The 17,500-nt window shown below is 36.4% G+C and overlaps 1 protein-coding gene across 1 annotated transcript in view; it reads left to right on the forward strand.

The window, feature by feature from the left end:
* The window catches only part of LOC137646000 (hemolymph clottable protein-like), a 79,344-nt gene that overhangs the window by 41,299 nt on the left and 20,545 nt on the right, over positions 1 to 17,500 (forward strand). The window contains exons 12-20 of the mRNA XM_068379130.1: positions 9,165 to 9,327; positions 9,469 to 9,672; positions 10,317 to 10,496; positions 11,522 to 11,727; positions 12,140 to 12,224; positions 12,529 to 12,642; positions 12,977 to 13,102; positions 13,378 to 13,474; positions 16,324 to 16,451. Coding sequence (XP_068235231.1) covers positions 9,165 to 9,327; positions 9,469 to 9,672; positions 10,317 to 10,496; positions 11,522 to 11,727; positions 12,140 to 12,224; positions 12,529 to 12,642; positions 12,977 to 13,102; positions 13,378 to 13,474; positions 16,324 to 16,451 — 1,303 coding nt within the window. The remainder of the gene's footprint in view (positions 1 to 9,164; positions 9,328 to 9,468; positions 9,673 to 10,316; positions 10,497 to 11,521; positions 11,728 to 12,139; positions 12,225 to 12,528; positions 12,643 to 12,976; positions 13,103 to 13,377; positions 13,475 to 16,323; positions 16,452 to 17,500) is intronic.

The following is a 17,500-nucleotide window of genomic DNA, read 5'->3' on the forward strand; positions in this document are numbered from 1 at the left end:
CATTCAGCCAAGTTTGGTTGGTACTGCGAGGGTACCAAACCCCACCCTCCCCCGTTATCCACCACAAATGAAGTTTCATATCTTGAATCTACTACTGCTGCTACCTTAGAGGTCACCAAGATGAACGTATGAAGCATTAGGGCTTTCTTTATTTCAGTGCCATCATAAGCCTTCTCATAACACATAATGCTCACGTTCTCTTGGCTAAACCCACTTCACACAGTGATCCGTGTATCACCTGCCTACTTCCCAAATCCAATGCAGTATACGTCTTCCCTGGCATACTAATTAACTTCGCTTATATGATTCTTAATGTCTCTCTGCTACTCTGACCATTATACTAAAATAAATCTAGTCTTCTCACAAATTCTTTTAAAACATCCCCTTCATACAGAACTACCAAACACACCTTGATCAGTCACTCAATGATATTTTCACCATTCATCATTATTTCACTTGCACTCCAATAAACTTTCCATTCTTCAACCAATCAAAAGCCCCCATTTTGACCTGCACATTCTCTTGGAAGCCACAATCATTTCCCAACATATTAACTTTCCCTTCCACACGTATATACATTATTCAGTGTTGCCTCTGTTCAGTTCTCTCTTTTGCATACGGCAAATCCTCAAAACAATCGCTCCATTGACTCTTAATATGAAACTTCAGGTTCCATAACTTTAACCTCGGCCCAGTTTCTCTCGATATGTTCTCATCTATTTTCTCTCGAGAAACTTAACTGCTCCCAATTACCGTTACAACTATATTTTCACTTCCACTTCTACTTTGAATTCAATCTGTCTTAACTTTGACAACAACCTAATTATCCATGCATACACGCTTACATAACACTAACTGGTTTATTAGGTGAGGGCAAATAGTCCTTATAGTCAGTGCAAAGATAAGTGGGTGTTTGTTTGTTAGGGTCAGAGCACTGATGGCACTGGGTTAGGTTTTTAAAAAGATTAGAGCTGTTGAAATATGTTCTTACCACTATTCATCGCTTTCCGTGGAGAAAGGGTTGATCACGATGTTTCGTGGCATTCTGTTTTGAGAAAGTTGCCACATATATAGATTTTAAGCTACCTTAAATTATGTCGGACTGGAGGGGTGAGAAACATGGCACCACCGCTAATTATAGGTAAGTTTTATTCCTTTGTAGCTGAATTATACTTCAAGGAGAGCCCTTCAAATTCTATGCAAGTTTTATAGAAAGTGGGCGGGGTTATATTGGGTAAGGTGTGTACCGCACGTGTTTCATACCCATTCATACATTGTAATGCTCTTGCTTTTTTATATCTCGCTTCCGCACTGATCGTAGAATAACATGTTTAAGCTTATCATTGCATGTTTCAGATTGTTTGAATTTTTGTGACATTCTTGCTTTCAACTGCTTGTATATATATATATATATATATATATATATATATATATATATATATATATATATATATATATATATATATATATGTCCTAATTCATGTATATAGATGTATGTTGCATGTCAAGGTAAATGAACTCAATATTCATGAGTATTCCATAGAAACCTATATCTCAGCATGTTATTGTACAAGATTGCATTTTGGTAGCGAAGGGAGTTTAGTTGCCTTTGGGGGCTCGAGTTGACAAGTCCCTCACCTGAGAGGGTAGTTGTGTAAGGTGTACTTACGAATGAACCTTTTGTCATAAATGAAGAATACCCATATTCCGATGTCTCACTATCCATCTACATGGGTCATATTGGTGTCAGGTGTAAAAATGTGTCTGTTTGTGTATGCTGAGTGAAGTTGTTCTTTGAGCTGATGAAATAAAAGTTCAAGATGCCTAGATACACAAAGACTAACTTAGCAGACGCTGCTGCTGCAGGAGATAAGAACGAAGGAGCAGTGGGATATAGCGTTCCCGATGAAGAATATAGACAGGAAATTAGAATGCAAGAATTGGAAAATAAGTTAGAAAACTTAAAGCAGTTAATGAACAGATTCTTGGTTGAACAAGACGAGGCGCAGAGTGCAACCACAGCATATCTGACGTACATAAACGAGGTTCAAACGCACACAAGTGAAAGTACGCATGCACAGCCGAATGAAGATATGCAAATCATAGTTTGAAAGTTGCCAGAACTCCAGGCAAGTGTTAGGCCTTTTGATGATCAGTTGCCTAACAAAAGGTTTCAATCGATTGAAGTGTTTTTGACAGACTTTGAAGTAGGGAGGTGGTTTGAAAGAGAAAAAGCTATTTAAGTATTTAGATTGCTGAAAGATGCTCCTGCAATGGATGTAATGTGTTGGCCACAAGACAGTTTAAGAAGTTCTTCTGAAATAAAACAACGATTAATTGAGAAGTAGGCCTTGCCTGATGCAATAAAGGGAGACATGAAATGAATGGGTACAAACCCAAAGTACGGGAAGGTGAATCATTTCTTAGTTTTGCAACTCGCATTTTTGGGAGGGCCAATCTCCCAGAAGGTGATAAAACAGCAATTGCCCGTAAACATTTTCGCAGATTAGTAGACCCGTATTTATGTGTTTTTTTTTTCAATGACAATCGCTCGTTAGCAGATGTAGTGAGTGCGATACAAAACATTTTAGACAGTTTGCCAGAAGAAAAAATGACTGGGAATAACTGGCCCGATTCCGAGAAGTTGGCAGCCATGAGAGGCACTCGACCCCCGAAGAGAGGTACAGTAAGGGGGAACGCAGTCAGCAGATTAGCAGAGTCTTTTAATGTTGGCAGTGTGGGGGAGAGGGGCATCGATGAGTGGAGTGCCCCATTCACCCCCGCTGTTACACTTGTCAGGCCTACAGTCATCTATATCGAGAGTGCTCAGCAAAAATCGCTGTGGGCCGGCGGGCTGTGGCACACGCACACCTCCCCCAGCCCAACATCACAGGAAAAAGAAACAGAAGAAGGGGGGAGATGAGGGAGTTCGATGGCCCCCGGCATGACATCACAAGGACTAGCCGAGGAAGAGGTAACGTCGGACGTGACAGAGCAGGCACTGGGACCTTCATCGGTATCCCCGACTTCAACCCTGCTCCTGAGGTCATTGGCCTGTGCCCCATATCTCGTAATGGCCGTTTAGGAATGCTAGCAGTTATGATTGACCTGCCAGATACTGTAAATCCATTCGAGCGCTGATTGCCACAGGCACCAGCGTTTCACTGATTGAAAAAAGATTCTCCTCAAACCCACTACAGTCAGCGGCATCTATCCTTCTTGACACGCCAGGAGGAAATAAACTACACATAAACCATAAGACAATCGTCAACTTTAAGGTGGGGTCTGTTAAGTTTACACGTGATTTTTTTGTTTTGCCCACCTTGGAAATTCCAGGAATCGAGGCTATTTTAGGAATTGATTTTATCCCTAATAATCAAATATGCATTTTTGCAGGAAAAGATATAATAACAGTAAAAGCAAGAGGGTATATTTTACCGATAGAAAGTCATGAGAGAATAAGTGCGTGTGCGGGCTCGGAGAGACATGGAAGTAACGTAACAGCTGTACCTGAGAGAGGAGAAGTGTTGTCTCCCCCAGACACTTAGTGAACCCCTGTTGCCCTCTTGTGGAAGGAAGCAAGGTTGTTGTTAAACCACATGATAATTGGGCCCATATGATATTAGAGAGCCTGACGGAAATAAAAGCGAACAGAGCTGATATAACGATAGTTAATTTGTCAAATAAAAGAGTTGTGTTAGGAAGTGATTCTGTGTGTGAATTAGAGTTATGTGAAATTGCTTATAATGGGATGTTGGGAGCCACAACTCCAGCCCGCACAAACGAACGCACTCAGAATTTGTTTATGCAAGCACGAAAACTATGTCCCTCAGAATATCAGCCTGTAGTTAGTGACATTGTCAATAATTATTCCGATGTAATTGCAATTGGAGATGATCCACCCGGGAGGATTGATCGATTTCCCTTTAGCAATGAAACTGGGCAGGCGGAGCCGATCAGGTCAAGGCCTTATAAGGTACCCATTCATTTCCAGGGAGAGATAGAAAGGGAAATTAATAAATTAAGGGAACAAGGGATAATCAAGGAGAGCGAATCCCCCTGGGCTTCTCCAATTGTAGCTGTTAGGAAAAAGGATGGCTCGGTAAGATTGTGTTGATTATAGGAAGTTGAATGCATTCACTAAGGATAATGCATTTCCATTGCCCTTGATCAAAGAATTACTTGCAAAAGTACGGGATAGTAAATATTTTACAACTGTTGATTTAAAATCTAGATACTATCAAATACCCATTCAGGAAGACAGTAAATGTAAAACGGCCTTTGTAGCTAACGATCGATTATTTAAATCTAATTTTCTTCCTTTTGGTGTTAAAAATGCTGCAAGTCATTTCTCTTGAGTAATGATGGCGGTTTCGTCTCCCTTAATTGGCCATAATGTTCTTGTTTATTTAGACGATATCATAATTACAGGGAAAAAGGCCAAAGAACATAATAATAATATTCGTAAAGTTTTAGAAGCATTGCAACGTGATGGTATGAAAATAAATTTGTCATAGTGCAAATTTTTCTGTAAACAGGTCGAATCTTTAGGTCACATAATAATCCCAGAAGGTATACAACCCTGCCCCAGTAAAGTAGCAGCTATTAGAGATTTCCCCAGGCCACCTAACTCTAAGGAAGTAGTTAAATTCCTTGGGCTCACTGGGTATTACCGTAAATTCATAAGAGGTTTTGGAGAGATGGCGAGACCCATAGATGCTTTAAAGAAACAAAAAGTAATAAATTGGAGAGGGGAAGAAGAAAGGGCCTTTAACCATTTGAAAGCTGCCTTAACTAGCAATGAATTACTCACATATCCTAGATTTGATCGGCAGATTTTAGTGACAACAGATGAGAGTAGTGTAGCTATTGGTGGCGTAGTTTCTCAACGAGATGATAAAGGCAGAGAACGACCCATTTATTTTGCTTCCCGGGCGTTAAAAGGGGTAGAAAAGAATTATAGTACATTCGATCGAGAGGCTTTGGCTATTCTTTGGGTTCTAGAGAGTCATCGGTTCTTTTTATTAGGTCAGTCGATTGAGTTGCAAAGTGATCATCGCCCCTTACGTGATTTGTATTATAGAAGTGATTTGACCTTTCGTCAAGCGAGATGGATTGAGAGATTGTTAGAGTTTAATATAAAGGGTTTTCACCACATAGAGGGTAAAGCTAACAAGGTAGCTGATGCTCTCTCTAGGGGTGCAGTAATAGGAGTAACAACTAGGGCATAAAAGAAGAATGAAGAACGTAACCAAAATAGTGAAGACCCATCAAAATAGAGAAAATAGAGAACGGGATGTGAATTCTCCCGATGAGCAGTCAGAAGACGGGTTGAGAGAGAGAGAGAGAGAGAGAGAGAGAGAGAGAGAGAGAGAGAGAGAGAGAGAGAGAGAGAGAGAGAGAGAGAGAGAGCGGCGAAGGTGAATATATGTGGGTGACCAAGGACATGACCACCGGTGTCCAGAATGAATGCCCTGATGATGCAGGTTTGATTGACTTTGGAGGTTGGGACATATAAGAAGTCCGAGAGGGACAGAAAAAAAGAGGAATGGATGGAAAGAGTGCAAGCAGTGATTAAAGGAGAATCAAAGAGTTATCCATCATTTCTGAATGTGCCTTGTGAGAAATTTTTTATAGAAAATGGTATCTTATATTGTGCTTACGAGAAGAGAGGAGGGGAATTTTGTGCATGGGGAGTTCCTCCTCCCTCTTTAATTAATCGAGCCATCCACATTGTACATTCAAATCTGTATGCAGGGCATTTAGGGATTGATAGAACATTAAGGAGAGCATGTAAATCCTTTTTTTGGTTAGGTATGAAAAAATCTATGGAGAATTATATAAAAGGTTGTCATGCTTGTAACTGTTTCAAAGAACATGAAAACACTGTACCGGAAGCCAGAAAGTGGCCTATGATTCCTATTAGATTTTATAGAGTGCTTATGGATGTGGTAGGACCATTTCCTTCTGGTTTAACACAACATAAGTATATATGTGTATTTGTGGATGCATTTACTCGGTACACTCATACTTCCGCAATGTTGGATGAATCGGCAAATTCATAAGCCTAGGCGCTGTGTTCTTTCATTACTAGGTTTCGTTGCCCGAAAATTTTAATAAGTGATAACGGTCTCGAGTTTATAACTAAGGTGATGAAATTGGTTACGGACTTGATGAAAATTGAACACTTTTCAGTGACTGCATATAGGGCTTCAGCAAATGGCTTAGTGGAATCGCATAATAGGGAAGTAGTGCAGATTTTACGTTACTTAGCAGCTGATGAGCCCCTTCATTGGCACGCCATGCTTCCTACAGCTGAGCTAGCTTTGAACATTGCATATAATGCTTTGCTCAGGGACATGCCCTTCTTTTTAGTGTATGGACAGGATCCTGTGTTACCATATACAGTACTCATTAATTCACAACAATTGCAAAATTATTCAACAGAGCAATACCGTGTATATTTATTAAATCTATTGAGGAGAGTAATGAACACCACTGAAAGGTTTTTAAGAAGAGCTAATGAAAAAAACAGCTCAAAGTTTGATGGTCGGTTCAAAACTGCACCGGTAAAAGTATTTGTGGGCGATAGTGTGTATTTGAAACGATTATAACCTAGGAAACACAAACTAGAGCTAGCGTATTTGGGTCCGTACCGAGTAAAGATGGTTAAATCTAACTCAGTTGTGATACAAAGCATTATTGATGGTGCAGTGTCTGAACATCATCAGGCACACATACATGTGGTGCCTGAAGAGGTAGTTTTCAAAAGTGTTCCTCCTTACCCCCTGCATACGTGACATTCCTATAGTTGATGAGTAGAATTTTTTTTTTCCTTTGCTGTTGTTGTTTGAACAGACCTTATTTCTTCTTTTGACGTGTTTTAATTAAACTTGATGATAACAATGTGTTCTTATGTTGATGCTTAATGTATACGTAAAATGTTGTGGTAATTTTGCTGAATGCAGAAATACGTATAACATTGCTGAGTGAACTTAAAAACAATCAAAGGTGAGATCCATCAGGCGGACGCTGTATTATTCATGTATTTATATGATTCCTGGTTGCTTGGGCCGGGGCGGTTCCCGAATGGCAAGTGGCTGCAGGATTAAAAGTTCAGCCTTGAGGATAGGCAGTGTTAGAGAATGTGTAGATGTGAATACCTTATACTTAATGTTATAAGAGAAGGGCGGGAAAATGAATGATTTTCTCGGGAAAACTGCTAGAGGCCACCAGTCGATAACCTAGTTGCAAGTGCTAGTGTAGTAGTGATTTAAATGGTGCTATTATAGTATGCTATCTACCGTCGAATTTCTATTATAGTATGCTATCTACCGTCGAATTTCTACTATAGTATGGTATATACCACAAAGTATGTTATCTACCGTCAATATTAATCCTCCCGTTTGATGAGGATTATCAAACAGATTACTTACCACCAGAATGTTATCCTCATTGGACTTTAATGATAGTTTAATAATATTTATTGGCAGGACAACATGGGTGCATAATTATAAGCAGTTTGTAGGGAAACTTTTTTTACAAATTATTCAAAGCTCATCATACAACAATGTTACAAGTTAATCAAATGAAAAATCAAATATTACAAAACTGAAAGAAAATAATCTATGAAAAATATTCAATCAAAAATTTATTCTACCACTGCTTGTAAACATATCTTGCATCATTCAAGAAAGCAGGAAATACATCGTCGCCTTTTCTCAGAACTTTCCAATTGAAACCACCACACTACACACTTCCAGACACATTAAACCAATCAGTGACAGTATTAGGTGATTTCCCAGTTAATTGTATGGTAGTATTAATTGGGGTCTCATAAACAAAATAATAAACCAATTCCAAAATTTCAGAAAGGGGTGGTAGATAGCAAAATCGGCGGTAGATAGCATACTATAATAGCACCATTTAAATAAATGGCAAAACGGTGGTGGTGAGTTGTGTTGCAAAATTGTGCCATAACCCCGGACAAGTAAAATCAAGGGATGAAGGAATATCTATTCCTATCCCTGTTCTGCCCAAAAAAGCCCGTATTGCCCACAACCAGATGGAGGTTATTGATGAGGTTGTGTAAAATTGATGTTATGATTTTTTTTTATCACTTTGGGTATTCTGTATTTTAGTTGCAAAGGTCTTATGAAGAAATGAGTGGAATTATTTATATTGTATTGTGTACATTTTTACATGCAATATTTAATTTTTTTTTTTTTTTGTGGAAGATGTGTTATTCTTTTTTGGGTGATTTATATATATATATATATATATATATATATATATATATATATATATATATATATATATATATATATATATATTATGTTCCATCTCTGTTTACATGCCATGCCTATTCTTGGTCGGAGTGTCCTCCATATATCATACGCTAGTGAGGGCGAGTGCACACCTCCTCCCGGAGTGAGAAGCTTGGGGGGGGGGAGGGAGAGAGTAATGTCCTAATTCATGTATATAGATGTGTTTTGTACGTCAAGGTAAATGAACTCAATATTCATGAGTATTCCACAAAAACCTATATCTCAGCATGTCATTGTACAAGATTGCAATTTGGTAGCGAGGGGAGTTTAGTTGACTTTGGGTGCTTGAATTGACAAGTCCCTCACCTGATAGGGTAGTTGTGTACGGTGTACTTACGAATGTACCTTTTGTAATAAATGAAGAAAACCCATATTCCAACGTCTCATTACCCATCTACATGGGTCGTGTATATATATATATATATATATATATATATATATATATATATATATATATATATATATATATATATATATCATATACGTATATAGCCTATATATACATATAAATATATATACATGTAAATATATATTATATATAATGTATATATGTATATATATATATATATATATATATATATATATATATATATATATATAGAGAGAGAGAGAGAGAGAGAGAGAGAGAGAGAGAGAGAGAGAGAGAGAGAGAGAGAGAGAGAGAGCTCCTTATCTGTTGAATAAACTTTACTTGCATTCCAAAATCAAGCAATAGCATTACAGTGTATGAGCGGGTATGAGACACTTCCGTTATGGGTTGGGAAAAAGATGAGTCCGTATTTGTTCATTTAATATATTTTTGATGTCTAGTATTTTCCTTTTCTTTTCATATTCCAGGAATATATTCAGAGTAGCTTGCCTAATTTCTGGATCCGAAGCCGCTCTGAAGTTTTTGCTTAATCATGATGTTTTTGTCGATTCTGAACGACAGTTCGCAGTGCTTTTCTTTGAAAGCGCACAATTGACGATTAGATATCCTAATTTGCTACCTGAAGTATTGGTTAGTATTAGAAAAGTATCATTTTCTTAGTTCATATATTGACAGCTATGTAGATAACCAAATTGTGATGAATATCATTGTCATTACCATTATAATTGTTATCATTATTATTAGCATTAAAATAATTTTTTTTTTTTCCAGGAAATAACAAAGTCAATTAGCTGGAGTCTGTATAAAACGTACCTGAAGAGTTTAGCCATTACCTCCACAGCCTCCTTGATCCACGAACTGTGCTTCAGTACAGAAGCAAGGAAATGTTCAAATGGTGGCTGCAAACCTGAGCGACAATGTCATGAGAACGAAATGCTTGATACTTTCCTCAATTACGTCGAAGAAGAGATGCGGGTGAGTCTAGGGAGATGCAAGTCGGACGATCTCCTTTTCAAGATCTCTAGACCGAGAAAGAATTCGATTCATGACTGACACGCACCACAGAAGGCCATTTCATAGACCTCTACAATTTTATGAGATCAGAAGTTGAGAGTCAATGAGAATAGGCTGTTGGTGCCAACCATACCAAAGGCTAATTGGGAATAAAATTAATCGACTAATGGGCGCAGCAAGTACACGCAATGGTGGCTGTGATGAACACACGATAGACATTACTAGTAGATTTTATTCCATCTTAAAGGATTTGAAGTCCTCTTATCTATAATTTATTAAGGAGTGCATTTATGTACTAAATTTACAGAAATGGCCCAGGCAATAACTTTTTCATGTGTATATCTATCCTTCTGTAATTTCTTATTTTGAAGATTATCTCATTTACTTTGCAATCTCATTACTTTCTGTAGATACATATCTGTATTTTTCCAAATTATCCTTTTCATTTGTATATTTACAGTAATTGCATAACAAATGATATTGTATAAAACGTTTGCTGTACTTAGTGTGCGTAAATAGAACATTTATGAGATTGAAATATCTTTAAATTATATTGAAATGAACAGTTGTACAACCACTGCAGTCTTGTGTTTTCCCATGGCCAGAACTCAACGACATCCCAGAAGGTCGTCTTTCTCCAGGCTGTGACTAATCTGAGGACCCCGCATGCTCTGAACTTCCTCTTGCCCTACGTTCTTGGCACTGCCGATGAAGATGTTGGCTTGAGAAGGCTGGCCATCATGAGTCTCTCATCAGACCTAATGCCTCTCACTGTTAAACCCTTGGTAAGTGCCCATAGCACGTGGATACATCATGAATGGTAGATGCAGGGGACAGTGACAGTGCTCCAGAGACTGACCATGTATACATATGATCAGTGCCTAAGCCCCCTCCCCAACTAAGATGTAGCTAATGAGTCAGCAGGTAGACCTATAGGCTCCCCCATCCCTGCCTCACAAGGATGAGGATGAGGAAGTTGCAGACACTTCTAGAAACTATTGAGCTAGAGCAGGTATAGAATCCCATTCTAACAGGTCGCAAAGCAGGGACGTTTACAATAGGCAAGTACATAGCAATAAGAGAAAGTTTATCAATATATATTGTAATTGTATATCAGCATAAACTATTCATTATTTAAGGAGATTTTTAATTGAAGATTTAAAGGACTGGAGCGATAGATAGATGGGAGCAGTGCTGTAAAAATCAAGTAAATTAAAGGCCACAATTTATTATTGCATTTAAAAGGAGGATTTGAAACTTCCGACGAAAGTCTGTATTTGAGAGAGAGAGAGAGAGAGAGAGAGAGAGAGAGAGAGAGAGAGAGAGAGAGAGAGAGAGAGAGTTAACTGCTTGGGTCAAGGAATGAATGGAAGAGAGAGAGAGGGAGATAGATAACTGATTAGGTCAAGGAACAAATAAGGGAGACATACAAAGAGAGAGAGGAAGAAACAGTTGGATTATCTTCTATCCCACAGATTCAATGAGTAAATAATTGTAGGGACGAACTCGTCAAGAAGATCCATAGTTGTTTACCAATGAATGAAAGCAATCAGTTGCAACGTGTATTTGTCAGAGAAAATGAGCGTCAATAGATTACAGAGCGTACTATATACTGTATATATATATATATATATATATATATATATATATATATATATATATATATATATATATATATATATATATATATATATATATATGTGTGTGTGTGTGTGTGTGTGTGTGTGTGTGTGTGTGTGATTGTGTGTGTGAATACTACACATGAATTATGCAATACACTCTAATGCAAATGATTGCATCTAACCTTCAGGTCCAAAAAGTGTTAACATCTCTAATTGAAAATCTGGAGGAGCACATAGAAGTCCGAAGCATGGCTTTTGTAGTGATGACTTCATGGAATCCAGGCGCGGCATGGTGGACCCAAATGGCAGTTTCGACTTGGCATGAACCCTCCAAACAGATGGCTCAGTTGATCTATTCCATTATCTTAAGTATTGCCAAAAGCGACCGGGAAATGTAAGTTACTTACATACACACATACACACGCACACACACACACACACACACACACACACATATATATATATATATATATATATATATATATATATATATATATATATATATATATATATATATATCCAGCTTAACAGAGCTTGGTTTTTATGATTACTGGAAAATGCATTATATATCAACAAGTAAGTAGTCCATAGATTATTAGTTACAAATTAGGCCACTTAGTTTTTTTTCCAATATGTTATAAACGAAGCTTGGATTTCTGGGGGATTTTTTCTTGTACGTTGGATGATAAGGAAAAGTAAACAGGCTTTTTAATTTGTCAGTCGTTTGCATGTATTCACCCTTCACATGAATATTTCCACATGTTCTGTTATACAGAATGTAAATTATATATCAATGCAAATTTCAGGGCTCCAGTAGTTTCAAAAGTTGTTCCTCTAGCTAAGAAAGCAGATTCAGTACTAGCTCGCTTTGAGAATTATACGACTAATATTGTGAGTATTTTCGTGCCGTGTTATAACTTCTGCCTTTTACTTTTTCCTGATATAATTTCCGGTATTTGGTTTCACGGTGAGATAGTTTGAAAATTAGATGGTGTAGTATATTTTATTTCTAAGTAGTAAAACTTATTATATATCTGATCGATAATAACTCTTACTTTTAACATTGCTTTAATATCTTTTGATTCTGCAGGTCATTTCACCTGATGAGTTTCCTTCTTTGATGACATTTGTACCGCGAAGGCTATGAATTTGCAGTTTTTATTCTTTAATATTTTTAATTTCTTTGACATTGCAGGATTCCATATACGGCAGCCTCTTGTGGTTTGCCGTCGAAGAGGACTATATTCCCTCTTATCTCTCTCTAAAGCTTTCGCATCCATCACTGCGTGGCTTCTCCTCTTCAATGAAGGTATTGAATGGATTTGCAACTAAAACTGAAGTTATAACATTCTCTGTAAAAAAAAAATCACTCTTACATTATGAAGTACAGCCATGTTCCAAACTTCAGCCAACAGTTAGTGTCAAATTTTGGAAATAAATCAGTTGAGGAAATTTTGTTAGATGCACAACCTTTTCATCTTGCTTATCAAATTCTTGGATACAAATTATTCAGTAAGATTTTAATCTTGACACCAGAGACTAACCTGAACTACCTAATTATCAAAATGACAATTATATCTTTTATGACAGCTCTGATAAGATATTCACTGAGGGCAACTTTAAAGATTCTTTCACTCTTGCAGATGAGTTTGGAACTAAGCAACCCGTTCTACATTATAGACTTGATTTACCCTTTCATGCCCAGAGTGTTTTCTTACATGGCCGATGAAAATTATCAGATGGTAGAAGACATGATCACACAGAGAATTGTAAGTAAACATTATTTCCCGTTTCTAAGTGTAGAGTCTGTAGACTGATGCTTTCTGTCTTACAATAACCGTCTAATTCCTTCTATGTATATGTATGTGTATGCAGATGTAAAAACAGTTTAATAATCCTCAGCGTCAATGACCTTAGATGTCAGATGCCAGATAACTCATAATCAATCATTAGAAACAATGCACACACACTTTTATATCCATTATATTCAGCGATTCTACGAGTATCTATGTTCTGTCGATAACAAAGTGTTTTATTTTTGCAGGAAGAACTTGGGATTAAGATGAGCGGTTTGACAGAGGACTTCGAACTAAAGCTGACTTCCAATGACCAACTGATATTCAACTTTGCCAAAGAGTTTTGTATGTGTCGCGATTGTTTGTTATGACTTTATAACGTATATCGTCAAGAGTATTTCAGGGTATTATTTTGTCTTCAGATTTAGAATGTACTGTAACTGTTAACTTACACAATATTCACACACACACACACACACACACACACACACACACACACACACACATATATATATATATATATATATATATATATATATATATATATATATATATATATATATATATATATATATATACAGGCTACTGGAGAGAGAGAGAGAGAGAGAGAGAGAGAGAGAGAGAGAGAGAGAGAGAGAGAGAGAGATGAATCAAAATAAAATTCCTCGCGCTGAAAACCTTCGCAGATTGGCCTTCTCACACACCCACACAAATGACTGATCTGCTACACGTCAGCATCCTTATACCTAGTCTCGGGCCTCTTTGAAACCCAGGTTGCTCCATATGGTCTTTTACAAAATTTCTATGAGACAGAGCCACTCCCTCACCAAAGAAAAAATAACGTTATCTATAATAACACGTTTGGTAACCTTTTGATTATTTTCCCCGGCGCTTTCTTCGTATATACGTTTCTCACCTTTCCACCCTTGCCTTAATTCTACCCTGAAAGCAGGTCTTGGCAGCAGGCTATAGGTTCAGTCTGTTTTTTACATTTAACATCTTACTGTACTGTTTGATTAACATTTCTCCTTCTATCATCGCCTATATATATATATATATATATATATATATATATATATATATATATATATATATATATATATATATATATATATATATATATGTGTGTGTGTGTATATATATATATATATATATATATATATATATATATATATATATATATATATATATATATATATATATATATATATATATATATAGCCTGCACACACAAACGAATTGTATCTAATTCACCATTCACATTGCCACCCATTTATTGACCTCCTTGGCCTTCAGTTACTCTCTTGGTTTGCTGATGCTATCTTTTACCATTAAACAGCTTCTCGTCACGATTACCAAGTAACACTATATCATCAGCAAACATCACTTATTCCTTTATCAATTACAACAGACGCTCTTATCTCATGCTAGTGTATTCTCAAATCCAATCACTAAAGTTAAACTTTCATATTTAACGCGTTAGTAAAGCCTGTCAGAATATCTGACGTTACAAAACCCAACAAGCCACTCCCCTGTATCAGACACACTCCTTCCCTTTCGTTTTTTCCTTTACTTGTGACTAAAAAGTTAATTTTATTTGCCAGGAAATTCTTCTTGTCTGTGCCCATGTAACGTGATTCTTCTACAGTATATATCATTGTAACAAATGCTGTGTAGACCTATATACAAGCAAGTCAAGGCTCTTTGATGATAGTCAGTTAATGCATGTCGACAAGGACTGGTTTTTTTTTAGAATTTCTGGAAACTTACAGAAAATATATAGACTTTGATTTTGGCTCGTAATGTAACTTGGTGTGCCCCTGAAGATATTAATCTTCAAGAGTCCCACAACTCTATTAAACACCGTGTTCTAGTGCCCGCAACTCTACATCTTCCTAAAAGTTGTGTAATTGGCTGCACTACCAATGACTCCGACATAGACAGCAATCACTCGTCCACCGATTTCACTACATATACATAGGCACGTTGTATCATTTGTACCACACGAAATAATATAGAAAAGCAGTATTGTAAGAAATAGATGATGCCATAAGAAACCTTCCAAAGGATTATTGAGTAATAGATTGAAAAGAGTTGTTGATGGGCCCTATAGTTGGTCTAGGAATGTGATATCTGATGTTCTTGGCCTATTATTTTTCATACTAGGCCTATATATACACATGGTATGTGGTTTGACCTAGAATACAAGCCGTAGAGATCTAACTAAAATTAGTGCATGATGAAAATTATGGGGCATGAAGTTGAACCCTAACAAAACTCAAAGTATGATTGTAAGTAGGTCCTTAACATCAAGACCTCAGCATTGACAATGTACTCTTTACATTCTTCTTAAAATTTCAGGTGTAATACTTTATGGCAAATTTACTTTTGAGAAATACATTCGATCTCTTTCTTCTTCAATTGCACAAAAATTACTTATTGAGAAAGTCTTTTAAGATTTCCGGTGATCAATCTATTCTGAAGAAGTATTTTAATTCGTTTATTTGGCCTTGTTTCGCCTATTGTTCTCCTGGCTGCTTCTCAGCTGCTAAATCTCATCATAATTTGTTGAACAAGAACTTGTGGTCTATTAAATTTCTTATTCCTGATCTAGATATTAGTCTCGGGGTACCGTCGTTCAGTTAGTTCATTATTCATATCACATAAGATTTTTCATAACTCTTACCAGCCTTTTTATTCAGCTCTTCCCAGACAGTACCATCATATTCGTAATACTAGGTATGCAGTTAATTCTTAGAGTCGTGGCTTCTTAATCTTAAGGTGCAGTAATACATAGAGCTTTAGAAGTTTTATTCTATCTATGACCAAATTTTGCAGTGATCTTCCTAATCAGACAGTTGAATCGGTGGAGCTTCAAAAGTTCTAACTTGCAACGAATGTTTTTTCATGTTAAACAGAGTGACATTAAGTCTCTCTTTACAGTTTATATGTGAAAGATCTATTTTAATGTTGTTTCTGTTCTTAGAATATTTTATATTGATTGTTCTTTATTTTCTTGTAGTTTATTCATTTCCTTTCCTCATTTGGCTATTTTCCCTGTTGGAGCTATGAGCCCTTGTGCTTATAGTATCCTGCTTTTCCAACTAGGATTTTATCTTGGCTAGTAATAATAATAATAATAATAATAATAATAATAATAATAATATTCGTACTGTGATTTTTTTATTGCTTAGATGGCCCATTAACCGGAGACGTTATAATGCAGTTTATTCCTGGTTTCTACGAGTTCCCTTATCATTACAAAACGGTGGATTCTACGATGGTTTTCCCAACTGATCTTGGAATTCCTCTCATTGTCAGGGTGAGTCTTTATCGTTTTATTCCCTTCAAATATGTATTCCTCTTATGCAATGTCGGACTTTACCTTTCAAAATGAAGGGTACCGAGCGATGTGTGTATATATATATATATATATATATATATATATATATATATATATATATATATATATATATATATATATATATACATATATATAATATATATATACATATATATATATATATATATATATATATATATATATATATATATATATATATATATATATATATATATACTGTATATATACATATATTTATAGGTAGTAGGTTGGCCAGGGCACCAGCCACCCGTTGAGATACTACTGCTAGAGAGTTATGGGGTCCTTTGACTGGCCAGACAGTACGACATTGGATCCTTCTCTCTGGTTACGATTCTTTCCCTTTGCCTACACAGACACCGAATAGTCTGGCCTATTCTTTACAGATTCTCCTCTGTTCTCATACACCTGATAACAATGAGATTACCAAACAATTCTTCTTCACCTAAGGGGTTAACTACTGCAATGTAATTGTTCAGTGGCCACTTTCCTCTTGGTAAGGGTAGAAGAGACTCAAACTATGGTAAGCAGCTCTTCCAGGAGAAGGACACTCCAAAATCAAACCATTGTTCTCTAGTCTTGAGTAGTGCCATAGCCACTGTACCATGGTCTTCCACTGTCTTGGGTTAGAGTTCTCTTGCGTAAGGGTACACTCGGGCACGCTGTTCTGTTTTGTTTCTCTTCCCCTTGTTTTGTTAATTTTTTATAGTTTAAATAGGAAATATTTATTTTAAAGTTACTCTTCTTAAAATTATTATTTTTCCTTGCTTCCTTTCCTCACTGGGCTATTTTCCCCGTTGAAGTCCCTGGGCTTAAAGCATCCTGCTTTCCCAACTAGGGTTGTAGCTTAGCAAGTAATAATGATAATAACAATACATGTATATATATACACATACTGTATATATATACATATTTATGTATATATATATATATATATATATATATATATATATATATATATATATATATATATATATGTATGTATGTAT

This window comes from Palaemon carinicauda, chromosome 8 (genome assembly GCF_036898095.1).
Source record: "Palaemon carinicauda isolate YSFRI2023 chromosome 8, ASM3689809v2, whole genome shotgun sequence".
Taxonomy (NCBI): Eukaryota; Metazoa; Arthropoda; class Malacostraca; order Decapoda; family Palaemonidae; genus Palaemon; species Palaemon carinicauda.